Source organism: Phacochoerus africanus, chromosome 9 (assembly GCF_016906955.1).
Source record: "Phacochoerus africanus isolate WHEZ1 chromosome 9, ROS_Pafr_v1, whole genome shotgun sequence".
Lineage (NCBI taxonomy): Eukaryota > Metazoa > Chordata > Mammalia > Artiodactyla > Suidae > Phacochoerus > Phacochoerus africanus.
In genome coordinates this window covers 47,416,072-47,437,720 of record NC_062552.1, presented here as the reverse complement: position 1 = coordinate 47,437,720, position 21,649 = coordinate 47,416,072, and the positions used below count along the sequence as shown (strand labels likewise).

Below are 21,649 nucleotides of genomic sequence, written 5' to 3'. Positions count from 1 at the left end.
CAAATATCTCTGGTGAAAATTTTTTTTTAAAATTTCCAATCATGTGAGGGTTGAATACTTGGGGAAATTAAGATAAAAATGCTATGAATTTTACATTCAGATCTAGAAGTTCAGTGCCCCTCTGTGCATGTCACTGACTCGTTCAGTGTGCAGACCAGCATCGGAGGTTCACTGCTCTACTTCCTGTTTGCTCCCTCAAAAAACACCTACATTTGGCCTAAAGATCTCTGCCTACCACAACCACAACGGCGGTTTTATTCAAGAGCTTCACTGACACCTTCCCTCCAACTTTTAAAAGACAGTCTCTGAATCCACAATTACGAACATTTCAGACACGCTCTCGTCTCCACTTTAAACTGACCCTCTGCTTGCAATGCGCTGACACAACTTTCCTTCCCCTTGTTTATTAGGTCGACCTGGCTCAGGGCTGCGGACTTTATTGGTGGTGAATTTGGCCTGGACACCAGAAGCTTGTGTAAGACACTTGGGTAGCTATTTGAGGATTCAGAGGAAAAAAATAATCTAGGAAAACAATACAGCTGACAAGACATATGCTTTCTTGTCATAAAGATTATAGGAATGCTTCAGTGGAATGTTTTTTTCCCCCAAAATACAGATTCAAAGAGTCTTCTGATGGATCAGTGGTTCTGATGTTCTGGAGTTTCTTTCATCCATGGGTTGGAAGGCAATGAATTCTTTTTTTTTTTTTTTTATCCCAATAACCCCAAAAATTCCACATGGCCATGGATTAAGTGTTCATATGTTTCCATTTATAGGGCATAAACCCCACACATCTCTCAACAGAAAGGAAGAAAACAAAGATGTAAAGACAACAGAATAATGTAGTAATAGAGGAGGTTCATCAAACTGGAGTGGAAACCACTTTCCTTTTCAGTAAACAGAGACCTTATACTGAGAGGAAATGCAGCCCGTGGTGATGGTGGTGGGGTTCCCACAGACCTGGTGTCACCAGAGCCCCCTTCACTGGATCAGCACGGAAGGCAGTCCTCAGGGAAAGCTTTGTGGCCAGAACACATCAGCCGCAGGTCCCCTTCTATCCCATGGAAGCTGCTGGGCAGCCACATCATTAAACAGAACATTCTGCCTGCAGGAGCCCCTGGTCCACCATCCTCAGCCAACGGAGCCTTTGGGGACCAACCCACCATGAGCACACACTCATGCTGAAGTTAAGCTGCTCTAAGCTGAGGTACAACTGTTTCCCTAAGGACCCTGAACTAGGCTAGTTCTGTGAGTCCTTCATGGGGCAGCATCTATTTAAGAGGCTGGACCTCGGGTTCCTCTTAAAATCAGCAGATCCCTAGTGGGAATCTTAGAACCAATTCACTTTTGAACATGCTGGTCAAAATCTGGAGAAGATCCTCTGGAGAAAGCTCTGGATCTTCTAGCAGGTAAGGCAGCCCTAAGAGAGATCTCGAGTAATCCTGCAATGCACAGGTAGAAAATGGAAGGGTCCCATGGCTCCAAATGGTATCCATGCTTGCTGGCGGGGCCCCCCGGTGGCTCTTGGCACTGCAGTCTCCAGTACCATGTACATTAGTATCAGATGCGAGTAAACTTCCTGAAGGTTCGTGTGGATCCGAGTGATTCCTGGAAGGATGGCTGCTCCGCTGCCCTTGACATCACCATACAAGGTACAGGTGGGAGCGAACAGCACTGTGGAGACAACTGCCCAGCAGACATCATCCTGAGAAAAGGGTCAGTGCTGGAGTGGGTCAGAGAAGGGGACAAAAGTCAGGGGAACGGAGTCATTCATTACATCTACGGGTTTCACTGAATCTTCCTGAAGATTCCGACTTCTCCACCAATCTGAAAATCTGAAATCCAAATGAATTCGGGTCCTTGAGTCAATGTAGCTAATCACTCAAGAGCCGCATCACAGTTGAATGCCCATTTCAAGGGTGGTCCAGCCACCTCACTTTCCAGTCCAAGTGAATGACCCCTTTGGTCTGGGGTTTGCTCCTGGAGGTTGCAGTCAGAAGTCCACTGAATTTTCAGGCATGTAGATGGTTCTTAATTTAGTGTCTGCTGAATCTTTGCCAAGGTCCCTTCCCTTCCTGTCTGGGAAGGCTATGGCCCAGAGGGAAAAGGAATGCTCCTTTGATTAACAACCATAACAATAAAACTCTTCGCGAGCCATAGCCATCCTTGGAAATATGTACCTATTTAAAAGCCCGCTTTTAAAAACGAAAAGTCAACTCCTATTTGCCTCCACACCTCGCCCCACCCTCTGGCCTCAGGAATCCTTCTTGCTCAGTCTGGCCTTGATTTTTTCCCGCAGGAGGGCTGCAGTGGCCCCGCTGCAGGCCACCAGGAAGAAGAAGGAGAGGCAGGCAGCGTAGATGGACAGGGGACTGTGGCGGTGCAGGAAGATCTCCTGTCTCCCCTTGTAGTCCAAGAGGATGGCCTCCAGCTGAGAGAGTGTGCAGATGGACAGAAAGGCGTGGAAGATCTGATGGCCGTGGCCCACGATGTCACAGGAACCTGGAAAGTACTTCTCCGGAACTGGGCAGGAGAAGAAGTAGGCGCTGACCAGAAAGAAGACGATCTGGAGGGTGTGGTACCACGCGGCCTGCTCCTGGCAGCCAGACAGGTGGCACAGGGCCACGCGGTGCGCCACGGGGCTGATGTCCAGGATGAAGGCCAGCCCCGCGGGCACCACTTGGCAGACCTTCCTCATGACCGGGTAGGGCCGGCGGTAACGGTACTTGGCGTAGCAGCAGCCGGCGCAAGATAACCAGCCGCAGAAGGCGGCCGCGGGCAGGAAGAAGAGCCAGAAGCACTCATACCAGGCCTGGTCGGAGGCGTAGAAGAAGTGGACCAGGGCGCTGCCGTACTGGTACACGCTCACGCCCACGTAGTCCACGAAGTAGAAGGTGTAGTGGGAGAGCTCGGACTTGGACTGCAGCAGGTGGGCCAGCAGGCTGAAGGTGAGGTAAGTGATGGAGGACAGGACGTAGAGGAGCAGGGGCAGGGTGTGGGCAGAGGTCCAGGGCAGGCCCTCGGTCTCCACGAAGGCCCAGAACCGCAGGAGGACGGCCAGGGCCGCCAGCAGGTGGGTCCACACGTTAACCACCTCGTTGTGTTTCTGAAAGAGGCTGAAGAAGTAGTAACGCCACTCGTGGCCGATGGGGCGGTATCCGGCGCGGATGTAAGGCTCCCGGAAGAGCTGGGGCACGTCGGTCTCGGGCACAGTGCCAGGCATCTTGGGCAGCCCGTCCTCCAGGATCTTGGGCAGGCGGCGCAGATGCTGCCCGCTCACCGACAGGGTGCTTAGGCGCTGCAGGATGGCGGTTGTCATGGCTGCGCAGGGATACAACCTACGGGAAACAGAGTGAGATGATGGGCAAAGATGCAGTTGGAGGGGGGGGCGCCCCGCTGAGAGAGCTACGGGTTTTCTGGTGCAGCGGGGGAGGCGGGGGACTGCAGACAGCTTCTCTGGGTCTCATTTTCTTTTTTCCCCATGTAGAAGAAGAGTTGGACCAAGATCCTTGACTGCCCTGATATTCTGATTTTGTTTCTCCTACCCACTACAGCAGGAGACCAAGTCACATCTTATAAAATGGGAATGTTAGCCACCCCCATTTTAATGACATCTAGAAGGTTATAAGGGTACCTTTAGAGTGTTGGCATTTGCTAGATGATATGACAACGTAATCATCAGACAGACTCCAACAGTGTGATCATTACCAGCAGGTGGAAGAAATGGGGAGATACTGGTCAAAGGATAAGAAGTTCCAGTTTATTCCGTTATAAAATGAAATCATTCTGAGGATCTTACATACAGCATGATAATTACAGCTAATTATTGCAGTATTATATATTGAAATATAAAGATGATCGATATTGACATTACTAATGACAGCCTACATTTCTTGAGCACCTAGTCGTAAATTATCTATGAATTTCACTGGGAGCTTGAAAATCTGAGCTAAGCAATAGCAACTTGCACCTCAAAGTAAAGACAGGCAAATGAATCATCAATCTAGTTGGTAAAGACCAAAACATATTCTGGGAAATATTTGATCAGTTAGACCAAATTACACGTGACCTGAATTTAACCTAACATCTAATTATGAAGATTGTGGATTTTTTTTTTTTTTAATTTTAAATTATGCTCTGGAAAGCAAGTAGTTTTGGGCATGCCCCTCAAATTTCAGGCCTCAAAAATGTTTAACTTTTACTTGGGATTTTTAGGTGACAGAGAAGCCAGAGGAGCACAAGGATTATTCCACAAAATATTTCTGGGGGTTCCCATCGTGGCTCGGTGGTTGACGAATCCGACTAGGAACCATGGGGTTGCAGGTTCGATCCCTGGCCTCGCTCAGTGGGTTAAGGATCTGGTGTTGCCAGGCGCTGTGGTGTAGGTCGCAGACACAGCTCAGATCTGGCATTGCTGTGGCTCTGGAGTGGGATGGCGGCTATAGCTCCGATTGGACCCCTAGCCTGGGCACCTCCATGTGCCGCAGGTGTGGCCCTGGAAAAGACAAAAAAAAAAAAAAAGAATTCATAAAATAGCTGCAAAATTTCACGGGAATTTTGAAGCAATGGGATTTTAGCATAGCTACAGATAATTTCTTTTGTCTTTTTAGGGCCACAACCTCAGCATATGGAAGTTCCGAGCATAGGGGTTGATTTGGAGCTGCAGCTGCCAGCCTATACCATGGCCACAGCATCACTGGATTTAAGCCATGTCTGCACACCACAGCTCATGGCAACTCCAGATCTTAACCCACTCAGTGAGGCCAGGGATCGAACCCACATCTTCATGGATACTAGTTAGGTTCTTAACCTGCTGAGCCACAACAAGAACTCTCAGATAACTTCTGTACTTCTTATTTCCCAAACTCCTTTGCTTCAGAAAAGTTTCAAACCCAGTGGATTCAAATGGCCCCCCTCCTTTAGAGCCTTTCGGCTGAGGACAAGGCAAGTGTTTCTTTGCAGAGAAAATGTAATCTTCCTATGCACACTTAATGTCAAAAGAGAAAAAAATACCTCATCCGGTCAAACATGTAGGGCATGGAAAGAATTAAATGTGAAAAACTTCGGAGTTCCTGTTGTGGCACAGCGGAAATGAATCCAACTAGGAACCATGGGGTTGTGGGTTCAATCCCTGGCCTCACTCAGTGGGTTAAGGATCCGGTGTGGCTATAAGCTGTGGTGTAGGTCACAGATGCAGCTTGGCGGCTACAGCTCTGATTAGACCCCTAGCCTGGGAACCTCCATATGCTGCAGGTGTGGCCCTAAAAAGACACACACACACAAAAAAAAATGTGAAAAACTTCCAGGAGGCCTGGAGGCCAGCACTTGAGTAGCCCCTCCCTGGGCGACCTTGGAACTTCAGTCCCCTCGTCTGTAAACTGGGTGAGCCGCACATCCCGGATGGGTTGTTGTGATGGTTAAATGGGAGACTCTAAACAATCAAGTGCTGAGAACTCTGTCTGGCCAGGTGGGGTGCTCAGAGAGGGTCAAATACTGCTGCTCTTTTATCACTGGGGTGTGGGCTCTGTGCTGGGGGTACAGAGACAGAAGATCTGCTCCCTGCCTTGGAGGAGGTCAGAATCCACAGTGGGGGGTGGAGGGGACAGACAACCAGGGAAATCAGGACCAAAATGTGGGATCTGTGTCCTATAGGAGGTGAGTGTTGACTGTTTCTTGTGGCTTTTGTGTGTGCGTATGTCTTTTTAGGGCCGTACCCAGGGCCTATGGAGGTTCCCAGGCTAAGGGTGGAATCAGAGCTGTAGCTGCCAGCCTACACCACAGCAACTCCGGATGCCAGCTGCATCTGTGACCTACACCACAGCTCACAGCAACACCAGATCCTTAACCCACTGAGCAAGGCCAGGGATCAAACTTGCATCCTCATGGACATTAGTCGGGTTCATTACTGCTGAGCCCCAACGAGAACTACTGTTTTTTTTTGAACATTGATAAAATATATTTACTTGAGGACAATACAGAGGCCATTTATAAGTGATACTTGAATAAAACAAAGAACACATTCAAACAGTTCACAGAGAAGAGATATTCTTGCTGCCCACAGACCACTGGTTTGCAGAGATCTCTGCAAACAACCAAAACAGAAGGCGGGAGAGAGAGGTGGGCAGCCTTTTCCAAGGGACCCCTGAACTAAGTCTTAAGGAAAAATCAGAATTCCCAAGAGATAATGGGTAAGGGGGTTGGTGGGGGGGGGGGCAGTAGAAGATGTCCAGGCAGTGGGCAAAGTCCAAGAACTGATGTGAGGATACAGCCTGCAAAGCCCAGTCACCCATGGGGGTGGCGCTTGTGTGGCTGGAAGGACGATGCTGGCTGCAGAGATCTGAGCTCCAAGCCGGGGTCCCACTGACATGCCTGGAACTCCAGCCTGGGCTTTGTCATCTGGGAAGCAGAGCTGATGATGCCAGGGTTGTATGATGTGATGCCTGTAAAGTGTTTAACACAAGCTCGGTCCCCAGTGCATAAAGTGTACTGTGTTGCCATTATTATGACACTGCTGGTGGGAGACGCCCGGCTGGTTCATAAGCAGAGGGCTCAATGCCCCCTCGGTATCCAGTACCTCCTACAGCAGCCCCTGTAACCTGGGACTGAGACATTGGTATAGCCAATACCCGCCAGGGGTCCCCCAACAGGACTGGGCCAGGAGCTGTGCCCACGTGGGAAGACACCAAGAGAAACTTACTAAGAACTGCAGAGTCAGTCAGAAAGACAGAAAGAGGGGGAATGGGAGGGGAAAAGAAAATGTCATCAGAATACCATAATTCACTGGAAAACAAAGGGAAAAAAGAGGAAAAGCTAAGCAGCACTTCCACTATAAGCCAGCAGAGGGATCCGAGAGTCTGGGGGTTCAATTCTGCCTCCAACGGACCTGGGTGACAGTTGGTGGCAGAGCACAGCGGGGTGTAAGGGAGAGAACAGGGTAGTAGGGACAGGTGGGGATGCATGGACTGTGGGATCAGTGTCCCCATGAAGGGCTGGGCCTGGGACAAGGGGCAGCATTTCCAGTCATCCTGCTGCTGTTGAGAAGCTAGGATCTGGGGGAGCAGGACCTGCCGGAGCCCAGGGGAGCTGAAGCCTACGCTCTAGCGCTCTAGACTCAGGCTTTAGACACAGGTTTCTCGTGAAGCAGGAAGGGAAATCAGATGAAACTGTCAGTCTGGTTTCATGGTTGGGGAAAACAGGAGTCACTGGGTTGGAATATGAGCTGCGGAAGGAGGAATCCCTAAGAGGGCCCCACCTGCACTGCCCCTTAAGGTCAAGGGTGTTTCCATCATCTCTGGGCACCTAAAGCAATCCGAGAGAATTCCTTATCCAGGTGAAATAACACCTGACTGCACGACTTCCGCCCACCTTTCTGTCCTTTACAGTAGGGCTCCTAGACAGCTGCAGGTTCTTACAAACCAGAGATGCAGCGGAATTTCTAAAGACAGAAATCTCGGGGTTTGGTGGTCTAATGGTGACACCGAGCACAATTCAGACTTGGGAACTGACTAGCAGCTCTCTGTTCTGAGGAAGAAAGGACACACTATGAAAGAAAAGACATACTGCCTATGGCCTGTCTCCAGAATCCCGTCTCCAGGGCCCCAACCTTCATATCACCTACCCGACCTAATGGCTTTATGTTCATGCGTCTTTTCAAAAAATTAGTTCCACTGCTCCCCTTCTTATGGAAAATGAACCCGAGTTCCCTGGTGGCTCAGTGGGTTAAGGATCAGCTTTGCCACTGCTGAGGCTCTGGTGACTTCTGTGCCATGGGTTCAATCCTTGGCCCGGGAACTTCCACATACTGCAGGTGTGACCAAAGCAAGAAGGAAGGAAGGAAGGGACGAAAGAAGGAAGGAAAATAAACCTGGAAGAGAACTAAGTAGCAGAGAACAGGCAAAATCATCATTCCCCATGCAAATGAAGGCCTCCTTTTTCAAGGACCTTTACAAGGCAGCAGCAGGAGTTCCCGTCGTGGCTCAGTGGTTAACAAATCCGACTAGGAACCATGAGGTTTTGGGTTTGATCCCTGGCCTCACTCAGTGGGTTAAGGATCCGGCGTTGCTGTGAGCTATGGTGTAATTTGCAGATATGGCCCGGAGCCTGAAAAAGTAAATAAGTAAATAAATAAATAAATAAAAGGCAGCAGCAGGTATTAGGGGCTCCCTGATAACTCCTTCCTCTGGAGTGTGCAGCCTAGCACCCAAGGAGGAACCTGGTTGTTCCAGGGACCGTGACCTCCAACTCAGGGTTTGACCCTTTACTTCCCTCAGCATTGAGGACACGCCGAGATTGAAGTCTTCCATCTGCGGGTGAAAAAGACCTATTTTTCCCTTGGGAAGCCCAGGGTCATGAAAAATTCATGACTAGCGGTCAGTAAGTAAGGAGCTATTTCTTTGTCCTTTGCTAGCAACTACCTGTTCCCTGGCAGGTTTTCCCTGCATTCAAGAGCAGCCACAAGAGCCACACAATGGTAAAGAGTTACAATTCTTCTGTCACCTTTAAGCTCAGAAGTCACTGTCCAGTGGGGTTGACACCCCCCCTAGACAGGCTTAATTTTACAAGACCGGAGTGGGCATTGCTTCCAGAAACAGGCAGCAAAGGGCCAGCTGTAAAGTCCAAGAGGGTGCTTTGAAGGAAACCACATTTTGTCTTCCTGACATTGGTGCAGATACCACTCAAAGCCTTCCCGGGGGTCCCCTAGGCATAAGAGCCCCTCCCTCATTTCTGGCCGCTGCCCCCAGGCACTCTTCCTCAGCCCATGTGGTCCTGAGCCCATCAGGATGCTACTCCGGGTGATCTCCCTGGCACGGGTCCCCTCCCATGCCTCTGCTGAGACAGCTGAAATGTAAATCTTCCTTGAACAGGACAAGCTCTAGTCTTGAGAATGTGGGTCAACCAGAGAGCTTTTTCAGAACAAAGATTGCCTGTTCAGCACCATTCCAGGCTACCAAGGCCACAGAAGGAGAATACTGTAAGACCACCCACCTCAAGCAGCTTACAAGAAGAGTCAAACTGCACGAACTAACAGCCAACACTGGACTGCATGTAACTAAGCATTAAATAGAGATACAAACAGGCCTCCCCACAGAGCAGCTCCAGGCAGCTGGGGTGGCCGTGGGGACCTGGGCCTGCTAGGCCTTGAGGACAGGACTCAGACAAGGAAAGGGGAGGATAGGACCCAGGATGGTGTGGGCTCTGTGGGCCCACGAGCAGAGGGGTCACTGGAATGAGGAAGCAAGTGGAGAGGGTGCCTTGCCGTGGGTGAGATGAGTTTAGGTTTGACACTGCAGAAGAAAGATGGGGAGTTCCTGCTGTGGCTCAGTGGAAATGAACCCGACTAGTATCCATGAGGATGCAGGTTTGATCCCTGGCCCCGCTCAGTGGGTTAAGGATCTGGCACTGCTGCGAGCTGTGGTGTAGGTCGCAGATGTGGCTCAGATCCTGCATTGCTGTGGCTGTGGTGTAGGCTGGCAGCTGCAACTCCAATTCGACCTCTAGCCTGGGAACTTCCATGTGCCACACATGTGGCCCTAAAAAAAAAAAAAAAAAAAAAAAAGGCAGAAGGAAGATGGAAGTGGTTTTTCATTCCTGGAGTTTTAGTTTGTTCAATCCTGTGTCACCTGGGCTCAGGGGATTCATGCTGCTGACCAATGCCCTCCTCTTGTGGCTCATGTGACCCTCCCCTCTGTGCTCCTGGTTCTCCCCTCACCTTGTCACCTGTGGCATCTGCCCCCAGGGTTCCACCAACTGCCACCTTTTTCTACATCTGGAACCTGCCAGCATCTGTATCAGATGACTCACAAATACACACCCACAGCCTCACTCTTCCTGAGTTTGGATTCAAATATCCAGCACCTCCGGATTTGTCCAGTTGAACATGCCTCGGGCCCTTCAAACTCAACATCTCCAGACTCCTCCTTCAGCCCACAAGTGACCCTTCCCTATGTCAAATCAGTCACAGGGGCCTGCTGATTTCACCTCAGTGTTTCTGGGAGCCCTTCCCATTTCTGCTGCCCTCCCTCGATTGAGGCCTTCAGAACGAACTTGTGTTGAAGAGGAAAACAGCAGTCCCACAACTGGCCTTTCTTTCTCAAGGGATGGTTCTTCCACCTCGCATCCCCAAACCCTCAGTCTGTTCTCCAAGCCACTTCAGGGTGATGGTTTAAAAGGAGATGGAGGAGTCCTGGTGCAGTGGAAATGAATCCAACTAGGAACCATGAGGTTGTGGGTTCGATCCCTGGCCTCGCTCAATAGGTTAAGGATCCGGCATTGCCATGAGCTATGGAGTAGGTCGCAGACACAGCTCAGATCCCGTGTTGCTGTGGCTGTGGTGTAGGCCGGCGACTACAGCTCTGATTAGACCCCTAGCCTGGGAACCTCCATATGCCGTGGGTGCAGCCCTAAAAAGCAAAATAAATGAATAAATAAATGAAAGGGGAGATGGATCACTCCTTCCTCAGGAGCTCACTGCTGCCTACAACACAAACTCTCAACCCAAAGGGCCCTTGTTCTGTAGGCCTCCAGCCTCCTTCCTCTTCCTGCCTCCTCTCTCAGAGCCCACGCCCAGGCCACTGGGCTGGTCTGGATCATCACAGCGGGACTTGTTCACAAGTGCAACCCTCTCTATATCCCATGGATGCTTCTGCACACGGTGACAGCACCAGGAACCCGCTCATCAACGTTGGCCCCAGAGCCAGCTCTGTCTGGCAGGCTTTCCCAACCCCTGGCCAGATGAGGGCGCCCCAGTTCCCACCTACCCTGGCCTTGCCTCCCCATCATACTCCTCTCTCAGGGGGCCTGGTCCTTAGTGATTCGCTCAGCTCCTTTAAGGGCAGAGACCATGCGGTGTGCAAGTTCCCAGGTCTACAATGGTAGTTGGCATATAAAATCATACGCCAAATACAATGATTTCCTGAACAAATAGTTTGTGAGGCCCAGGCCTATGGTATCAATTTCTTTCTGTTCTGCAAGGTTGAAGAAAAAAGAAATAATGGTTTGCAAGTCAGGAAGTCTGGCTGTTCCTATCTGCTCTACTCAACCAGCTGTGTGGCCTTGCCCAAGACATTCAACTACTAGGGTCATTTTCCTCAAAATAAGGGTGAGTGGGAGATAATTTTCTGTCTCTCTACCTCTCAGGAAAAAAAAAAAAAAGAGAGAGTTGATAATGATAAAATGGCCAGTAGCTGAATGATACTTTGAAAAAGTAAACCATGCACATTAAAGTACTAGCAATCTCTGAACTTAAGAATGAAGTCCCGTTGTGGCTCAGTGGAAGTAATTCTGACTAGCATCCATGAGGATGCATGTTCGATCCCTGGCCTCGATCAGTGGGTTGAGGGGGTTGAGGATCCGTTGTTGTTGTGAGCTGTGGGGTAGGTGGCAGACATGGCTTGGATCCTGCATTGCTGTGGCTGTGGTGGAGGCTGGCAGCTGTAACTCCAATTCGACCCCTAGCCTGGGAACCTCCATATGTCATGAGTGTAGCCCTAAAAAGACCAAAAAAAAAACAAAAAACAAAAAACAAAAAACAAACCATACAGAAGGATCACAATTCAGGAATATAATTTTTTTTCTACCTTATAACTGATTTTAATGCAATCTTTGAAAACCGAAAAGGAATTTAATATTTTTGGTTACATTTTTGGAAATCTTCATAATATCTACCCCAATGGCTTTATAAAGAGTTTTAACTAGATTTAGATTATAATGAGATTGGAATTAAAATGTCTTTTTTTTTTTGCTTTTTAGGCCACACTAGCAGCATATGGAGGTTCCCAGGCTAGGGGTCAAATTGAAGCTATAGCTGCCGGCCTACACCACACCCACAGCAACGCCAAATCTGAGTCTGCGACCTACACCACAGCTCTCAGCAATGCCGCATTCTTAACCCACTGAGCAAAGCCAGGGATCGAACCCGCAACCTCATGGTTCCTAGTCGGATTCTTTTCTGCTGCACCACAATGGGAACTCTAAAATGTCTATTTCCTGAATATGATATCGGCACCACGAATTCTGTTAACATTTATAAGAAAATGTTATAAAATATTATTGAGATCGTGTTGTGGTGAAGCAGAAATGAAGGTTGCGGGTTTAATCCCCGGCCTCCCTCAGTGGGTTAAAGATCCTACATTGCCGTGAGCTGTGGTGTAGGTCGAAGATGCGGCTCGGATCTGGCATTGCTGTGGCTGTGGCATAGGCAGGCAGCCATAGCTCCGATGTCATCCCTGGCCTGGAAACTTCTATATGCCGCAGGTGTGGCCCTATAAAGCAATTAAAATAAAATAAAATAAAATATATTACATCATGCCTTGGACTATTTAGGGGTCCAATCTTAAAAGTTTTATCTCAGGTGTCCCTTTAAAACTATTAATAAAGTGAATAGTTTTACACCTATGGTGTGCCATTAAAAAAAATTAAAAGCTCCATATTTGGGAACTGGACACAGTTTGGTACTGATGACACCTTAGCTGAGGCCAAACTGAGGACTCTAAAGAGTGGTGTTCCCTGACCTACCACAAGGGCCCACGGGAACTGCCCATGAACTTGGAAGGGCTGATTCCCTGGAGAGGAATTAGCAGCTCCAGCTCTACCACTGACTGTGGGATTTTAGGCCACTCACCCTCTCTCTGCTTGTGTCCCTGCCCCTAAAATGAGGGTGTCATCTCTGCATCTCTAATGCTATAGGATTCTGTCATTCATCCAGGCTACAGTTTGCTTTGAGCTGAAGATCCAGCAGTGTGCTGAAAAAGCCACCAGACGGATCCTCTGGCATCATCTCATGTCCCTGGCTGGGGATGGGGTGGGGCAGTGCACACAGATGGCAGGAAGGTGGCCTGCTGGTTGTTGGACAGAGAACAAAAGAGTAGCAGTTTCCATCAAAGAGGGCAGAAGAAACGCTTCCAGAATCCACAGAAGCCGAGCCTCACACAACGCTGCCGATCCATAAAAGGCTGAGGAGGAACAGCGGCCAAAATGCCAGCTGGGGGCCCGCTGAGAAGGCCCGGAGCCATGCTGTGAGACAGAGGTGGACTGTGATGGCCCCAGACCCCCCATGACCCCCGCTGCATCCATCAAGTGAGAGGCTGCTGGGCCCACAGTGATCTTTGCAGCCACATCTGGCAATTATCACATCACTGTTTATAAAGACATATTTTCAAGAGCGGCACTACCAGCAGAATCCTATTATTAGCAGAGACCATTTTAATATGGATTCAGATTCACCAACAGCCAACCCATATCCACTCCATATTCAAAGAAACCCAACAGATAGCATTTCGATATCCAGAAATAGGAGATCTGATTTAACTATGATAAATCTTTACCATAGAATGATGAAATAACTATGTAAGTGTGTTGTTACGCTTACTGTTACAGAGAGATGCATGTGATATATGTGTTCCATTGCTTTCTGCTGTTGTCTCTCTAGCACTTATAACAATGACTGACTGGCACATAGTGGATGCTCAACAAAGATTTGTTCAATAAATACATGAATGAAAGACACTGTCACAAGGAACGAGTGAGTTAAAAGCATGCATCCCGGAGTTCCTGTGGTGGTGCTGTGGAAACGAATCCGACTAGAAACCATGAGGTTGCGGGTTCGATCCCTGGCCTCACTCGCTGGGTTAAGGATTTGGTGTTGCCGTGAGCTGTGGTGTAGGTCGCAGACATGACTCAGATGCCGTGTTGCTGTGGCTGTGATGTAAGCCAGCAGTTGTAGCTCCAATTGGACCCCTAGCCTGGGAACCTCCATGTGCTGCAGGTGTGGCTCTAAAATGCAAAAATAAATAAATAAATAAAACTATGCATCCCATTTTTGTAAAGATATACCTATGGTACGGAAAAAGTATGGAATTGCATATACTCAAAACATTAATACAGATATCACTAAGTGGTGATATTATGGGGCAATTGTTTGCTTCTTCTGGAGTAGATACTGTCATATTGTACTTTTGACAATGAATAGTTACTATTTTTGTAAATTGGAAAAATGAAATGATTACTAGTCTACAAATAGGAATAGATGATGTAAATATGTAAAAACTGGTAAAACACTATTAATTAGTACAATGAATACTAAGACTTCCTTCCCGCAACCTGCCCAAACACCCCAGCATTATAAAGGTACACATACTTGTCTGTGGATTTTGAGCTCAACTTGTTAGTATATTGTGCCAATAAAATTGTCAGGAGTACAGACTGGAGAAAAACACATAAGCTAAAAGTTGCAAATTACGTTTTATTTGGGGACCTTACCGAGGACTGTACCCTGGGAGTTAGTCTCTCAGACGCTCTGAGGATCTGCTCCAAAGAGGTAAGGGAGAAGCCAGGATATAAAGGAGTTTTTGTTGAAAAAAAAAAAAATGTAGTCAAACATCAAAAGATCACTGCTAGAGTTCCCACCAAGGCACAGTGGGTTAAGACTTTAACTGTAGCAGCTCGGGTCAATGCAGAGATATGGGTTCAATCCCTGGCCCGGCACAGTGGGTTAAAAAGGATCTGGCATTGGAGTTCCCGTCGTGGGACAGTGGTTAATGAATCCGACTAGGAACCATGAGGTTGCGGGTTCGATCCCTGGCCTTGCTCAGTGTGTTAAGGATCCGGAGTTGCCGTGAGCTGTGGTGTAGATTGCAGATGCGGCTTGGATCCCGCGTTGCTGTGGTTCTGGCGTAGGCCGGTGGCTACAGCTCCAATTGGACCCCTAGCCTGGGAAACAACACATGCCACGGGAGCAACCCAAGAAATGGCAAAAAGACAAAAAAAAAAAAAAAAAAAGGGATCTGGCATTGCTGCAGCTGTGGCATAGGTCACAGCTGTGGCACGGATTCAATTCCTGGCCTGGGAACTTCCGTATGCCACGAGTGAGGGCATAAGATTTTTTTTAAAAAAAGAAAAAAGATCACTACTAATCACAAAAAGACAAACATCTCAAGTTAATGATTTCAGTGCTTTTCTATCTCTGGGGAGATGCGCAAGTCTGGGCTCACTGAACTTATTCCTTAGATATGCATCTTAACTATGTAGGGCCAGTATTCTGATTTTCTCCATCCTGAATTCCCCTCAGGGCACAGCAGTGAGGGAGGTTGCGGTGACTGATGGCTTGATGGCGGACAATATTTGTTGTTTACTGGAATGGCAGGCAGCATTTTTTGTCCAGGAGTAATGCAGCTCTATTTGCCATAATGTAAGCGAATGGTCATGGGGTGGGGGTGGGAGGTTGAAGGGGAAAAACTGTGTACCATCTGCTGTGAAGGCAGCAATCATGTTCTCTTAGCTTGGGAAAGGCAGTACGCACAGTATCGTCCAAAGGCTTTCCCCATGGCATACAAACCCAAATGGCCTTAAGAAGGGAGTCAATCTCTGACCTTGTGGGCACCTGGACAGCTGAACCATGCATATAAAAAAGGCCGGGTACACCTGGGTGCCACGGTGTGCCAGGAACATGTCACCTTCTGCACTTAGGGACCCCGCCACCTCTGAATCTTTTCCTCTGCGGCTCCCCCTAATATTGCTAGGAAAAAGAAAAGACAGCCTCGATTTGCTGCTGTGCCCTGGGGATTTTTCTCTTTTTCCAGCTGGGATTCCTGTATTTTCTTTCTTGTTCCTTCCCATCTTCCCACATCTCAGCTAATCTCCTCAACGGAGCAGGTACTATTTTCAAAATGCATCATCACAGACCTGGAAAGCACCTGCCATCAGATGCAATAACTAGTATCTGCATTTAATTCTAGTAGGAAAATTCAGAGAAGCTGGGAACAGTTTAGAATTCACTGAGCAGTCTAAGGTCAACCAACAGTTAGCTGGGTGTGAGATGGTTTTCCTTCAGAGACTGCTTGTTTGGGGAAAGCTAAGCTCTGCTATCTGAACCTCCTGTTAATTAAAGCCTGGGGACAGAAGCCTCCTAGGACTTGCTACAAAAGCGTAACCGCTGTCTTCACTTGGCTTGGGCTGGCTTCAGTTAAGCAAGCTCTCTCCCCTGCAGGAAGCTTCATCACCCAGCCACAAACCTACTGGGACCCGGGCCAGCCCAGGTGAACCCCAAAGAGAGCCTCAGATTGCCTCTGGCAGGAAATCAATCCTGGAAATGTACTTTCCATAGCAGAAGAGTCTGATAACAAACGAAGGTGGGGTGAGCATCCTGAGAAAGGAATGCAATGTTTCCCAGCCAATCTAAGTTACCTCTTTTGCAGCTGATGCTACACACTCTCCTGGGGGACCCAAGACTGGGGCTTTTGATCTGCCACCAAGAATCAAGCAAGTCACTTCATTCTCAGTGTCTCTCTCTCTCTTTTTTTTTTTTGCTTTTTAGGGCCACCCCCACGGCATATGGAGATTCCCAGGCTAGGGGTCCAATTGGAGCTACAGCTGCCAGCCTACACCACAGCCACAGCAACACAGGATCCGAGCCATGTCTGTGACCTATACCACAGCTCATGGCAACCCTGGATCCTTAACCCAGTGAGGCCAGGGATCGAACCCGCAACCTCATGGTTCCTAGTCAGATTTGTTTCTGCTGCGCCATGAAGGGAACTCCTCAGTGTCTCTTTAGACAAGGCCTTTTCAGTCCCACATTGGCCATGAAGTTTTCTCCAGGCCATCTCGATTTCTCTTCTCCTGGAACACTTACCTACCTAGTCCTCGTGTTTTAAGCAGAACATCCAGACTTGCATGTTACTGCCTAGCTCTGCGTGCAGTGAACCCTGTCTTTCCTGCCTGCTGGGTTCAAGCTCCTGGAGGGAGACACACTACCTTACCCATCCTTTATTCCTCCTCTCGGCAACTGTCAGAGGAAAGGTGGCCAGAATGCACCAATGGATGATTGTTCAAATACAAAGTGAAAGGAGACTCTCTGCTGGCCTTCTTTGCTTCTAAAGGTAAAACCAGTGAGATTTTAGATAATGAACATGTAAGGTATTTTTCAAAAGGAAACAACATCCGAGTTGAATATTGTTTATCTGTGTGCGCTTCATCCATTTGGGAGGTATCATAGCAATATTTAAGTTGTTTATGGCATTTCCATTCACCAGCTGACTTTCAGTCCCTCTCTTCCTATCATTGGTACTTTTGTGCCCAAGAATACCTAAGCAAAGATGCAGAAAAGAGAGGCCAAGAAGGAAAAAAAATGAAGTAAAAGAACACTGGGAGCGGGAGTTAGGAGACCTACTTTTTAATTCTTGTTGCATAGAAAAAGGCAGAACAGACCGTCCTGGTTCCCTGAACAAACCACACACTTCACATCGCCAAGTGCCCCTCTAAGCCTGGCAAACCCTGCTTTTCTCTCAAATCCAGGCTCAGATATAACCTCCTCTGTGAAGTTTAACAGACTCAAGCAGAATTAATCACATCCTATTATATCCCCTTAGCCATATGTTGTGACTGGTTGTACATGTGTCTTCTTTACATTAAGTTGTGAAATTCATTGAGTTGCACCAGGAAGCCACTCAAGACATTTTTTTAAAATTTTAGTTGGTGTTACTTGATTGTGAGCATACCCAAGATGCAGAAAAGTTTTTTTTGTTTTTTGTTTTTTTTCCTGTGAACATAATGGAAACACAGAAAAGTTAGCAGGTCTTCTAAGTCCTGGTCCAGCACTTTTATCTTTGTAGGTTTAAGACCAAATCTCTCCTGGAGTTCCCGTCGTGGCGCAGTGGTTAACAAATCCGACTAGGAATCATGAGGTTGTGGGTTCGATCCCTGGCCTCACTCAGTGGGTGAAGGATCTGGTGTTACCGTGAGCTGTGGTATAGGTTGCAGACACGGCTCAGATCCTGAGTTGCCGTGGCTGTGGTGTAGGCTGGCGGCTACAGCTCCGATTCGACTCCTCACCTGGGAACCTCCATATGCCATGGGAAGCAGCCCTAGAAAAGACAAAAAAAAAGAAAAAAGACTAAACCTCTCCTGTGCCTCATGCTGTTATCAGCATGACCGATCGATCGGTCACCAAGTGTTGAAATCAGAGTGAAAGTTCACCTCTTTTCTCCTTCCCTCACATTCCACTATCAAACCTTTTTTTATTTATTTCCACTGCATTGTACTCCTTCTCTCACTCCCCTGCAGGCGGGTACATGGTCCCATGTAGACCACAGTGATGACCTTGCCTCTTCTATCTTATTCAATTGGGCTAAAATTTAGCTCTGATAGGAAATGCCCCAGAGCTGCCAGTAGCCCTCTCCTCTCTACCAACCAAAGCTCACATTCCTGAAGCTGCCAGTCAAAGGCTTCCCTGCCCTGGGCGGATCTGCATCCTCAACATCATCCATTGTTGATTTCATGCACAACAAAAAAGTGTGAAGAGAACAGAACATGTCAGGGTGCACCCCACATATTAAGGGTTAGTACTTCGGAGTTCCCATCATGGCTCAGTGGTTAACGGATCCGACTAGGAACCATGAGGTTGTGGGTTCGATCCCTGGCCTCGCTCAGTGGGTTAAGGATCCACGAGCTGTGGTGTAGATCGCAGATGCAGCTCAGATCCCGCATTGCTGTGGCTTTGGCATAGGCCGGCAGCTGTAGCTCTGGTTAGACCCCTAGGCTGGGAACCTCCATATGCAGTGGGAGTGGCCCTAGAAAAGACAAAAAAATTTAAAAAAGGATTAGCACTGTCATGAAACTCCTTGTTCCTAAAATAAAATAGATATCTTCCTAAGGGTCATGTTCAAGTTTGCAAACCACCGATCTATACCATTTGCTATTCCTACACGTGCCCTGTGACTTTTTCTTTCATTTTAAAATTACAAAATAATTCAAGTATACAGAAAAGCATAAAGGATGATACAACAAACAAAGTCAAATCTTATGTCATAGTCACTTCAGATTTAAAAATATATATGCATGATCTGGAGAAAATTCTCAATTTAAAAAGATACATGCACCCCAGTGTTCACAAGCAGCACTATTTACAGTAGCCAAGACACAGAAGCAACCTAAATATCCATCAATAGATGAACAGATAAAGAAGATGTGGTATATAAATATAGAAGAATATGACTCAGCCATAAAGAAGAATGAAATGACGCCATTTGCAACAACATGGATGGATCCAAAATTATCATATGAAGTGAAGTAAGTCAGACAGAGGAAGACATATCATATAATATCATATATATGTGGAATCTAAAGTATGACACAAATGAACTTATTTACAAAACAGAAACAGAGACAGAAAACAAATTTACAGTTACGAAAAGGGAAAGGGGGTAGGGGAGGCATAAATTAGGAGTTTGGGATTAACGTATACACATTACGATATGTAAAAATAGCTAAATAGGAGTTCCCGTCATGGCACAGCAGAAACGAATCTGACGAGGAACCATGAGGTTGTGGGTTTGATTCCTGGCCTCACTCAGTGGGTTAGGGATCCGGCATTGCCATGAGCTGCGGTGTAGGTCACAGACATGGATTGGATCCTGTGTTGCTGTGGCTGTGGTGTAGGCCAGTGGCTACAGCTCCGATTAGACCCCTGGCCTGGGAACCTCCATATGCTGCGAAGTGCCACCCTAAAAAGTAGAAAAAAAAAAAACCACACACAAAAAAGCTAAATAACAAAGTCCTACTGTTTAACACAGGGAACTATATTCCATGTTTCATAATAAACCATAATGGAAAAGAATATGAAAAAGAATATATATGTATATATATACACCCAAATCACTTTGCTGTACACCAGAAACTAACACAACACTGTAAATCAACTATACTTCAATAAAAAAATAAATATATGCCTGTATATAAATATAAATATGTATATATATGAATACACATATCGTCTGTGTGTATCACCTGTGTCTGTAACGCAGGTAACACTCATTCCTTCTGCATCTCCCCAGCAGCTGCCCCTCTCCACTGAATTTGGTGTTTTTCATTCCCATGAATGTTTTCACATGAAAACATTATGAGACCATAAAATTATAATAACTACATCTAATGATATAATAAAAATACCATAAAGAACCCATAAACTATATATATTCTTCTGGATATTTTTAACCTTTATATAAATTCTGCACCTCATCTCCTGCAGCATTCTTTCTCTTATTTAATGTTTTGTGTTTTCTCTGCATTAACAAATACTGTTTTCCAGATACCACAATTTATTGGTCCGCCCTTCCATGAAGACATGCAGGTTCTCTCCTTTATCTGCTAATGACAAGCAAGCTTGTAGTTTTATGTACCTAGAAGAGGATTCTTCTTCTTGGCCAAGGCTGTTTCCTTTACCTGGAAGGGCCTCCTCCCGGGCTGCACCTCAGAAAACCTCAGGCATCCCTAAAGGCACCTCTCAAAGGCTGATTCCTCCCCGCCCTTGGATCCACCCAGACAAAGCAATACCCTCCTCCATCCCTTCTCTTGCAGCCAGCAGTTTGTGTCATGAAATGACGGCATCACACACAACTTTGTCCTGTAGTTGTCTGGGTCCTTCTCTTACATCCTGAACAGGCCTTCTGGGCAAGCTCTGTCTCACGTGGCATTAAATCCCCTCCCCACCCCCACTTAGAGAGAGCCTGGCACAGAGAGTTGCTCAGAGTCGGTCCTCAATGAATGACTGTTGAGTCCACCGAGCTTTCCTTCTTTGGCTACTAGGTACTGCTAACAGCATCGAATGGTGTACATCTAATGACGACAGAAGTATATCAGCAGACACCTAAGGACTGTGGCATTCCCATGCATTATACCATTTCACCACGAGGCCAAAGAGAAGCCTGTCTGCACCCCCCACACTCCACAATGGGAGAGACTGGAGGGACAGGGGGACACTATGAGCTGGCAGCCACCTGGGCCAGGTGCCTGTAGGCAGGTGCTTGTGCTGAAATATAAGGAAAATATTCTCCCTCTTCTCTTCAAAGCACCCAAGATACTACATTTAGGCCAGCAATTTTACAAGAATTTTGTTGAGAACTAAAAGCAAACATTGGGCAGGTAAGAATGTTACCAAAACCCAGGGGGAGGGTGGGGGTGGGGGTGGGGCAATTTTCAAGATGGGTGCTTTTTGAGTCAACCGGTGCTCACTGCCGTCCATGGAGACAAGACTTATGGAAGAAGTTTGTGCCTAATCCCTCCACCTTGTGCCTGTGACCTCAGCAATGATGGTGCAACTCTAGCCTGCAGTGGCTACTAGTGTGGCTTCAGAATCCTCAGCCAGGGATAGGATTGTGAAGGGGCTCAAGGTGCCTGACACCTACACAAATTCATCATCTCCCCTCCAGGTTCAGTGCCAGGGAGGTGGGAGCGTGGTCACAGATTTCTTCCTGATTCCAAAGCACAGATTCATGCGCATTGCATTTATTTTTATTTATTTATTTATTTTTTGCCGCACCCGGAGCATGCAAAAGTTCCGGGACCAGGGATCAAACCTGAGTCACGGCAGTGACAACACCGAGTCCTTAACCACTAGGCAACCAGGGAACTCCATCATTGTATTTCTTCTTGATTAAACATGGAAAAGGTTAAAAACTGAGATGTGGGGAGTTCCCTGGTGGTCTAATGGTTAGGATCTGGTGCTCCCATCTCTGAAGCCCAGGTTCAATCCCTGATCTGGGAACTGACACAGCCAAACAAACAAACAACAACCGAGATGTGGAAAAATCAGTTCAAATATCCAATGTGGCAAATCTCTTACAATGCTTTCATAAGTACAAAGTCATCGCTTAAATGA

General features: G+C 47.4%; 1 protein-coding gene across 2 annotated transcripts in view; it reads right to left on the bottom strand.

Annotated features, from left to right (window-relative positions):
- Positions 1-748: 748 nt before the first annotated feature.
- PAQR8 (progestin and adipoQ receptor family member 8) overlaps positions 749-21,649 on the bottom strand; it is a 124,471-nt gene continuing 103,570 nt past the window's right edge. For both annotated transcript variants that reach the window (XM_047797711.1, XM_047797710.1), the window contains one exon: positions 749-3,338. In XM_047797711.1, the coding sequence (XP_047653667.1) occupies positions 2,255-3,319 (1,065 nt within the window). In that variant the 5' untranslated portion in view covers positions 3,320-3,338 and the 3' untranslated portion in view covers positions 749-2,254. The remainder of the gene's footprint in view (positions 3,339-21,649) is intronic.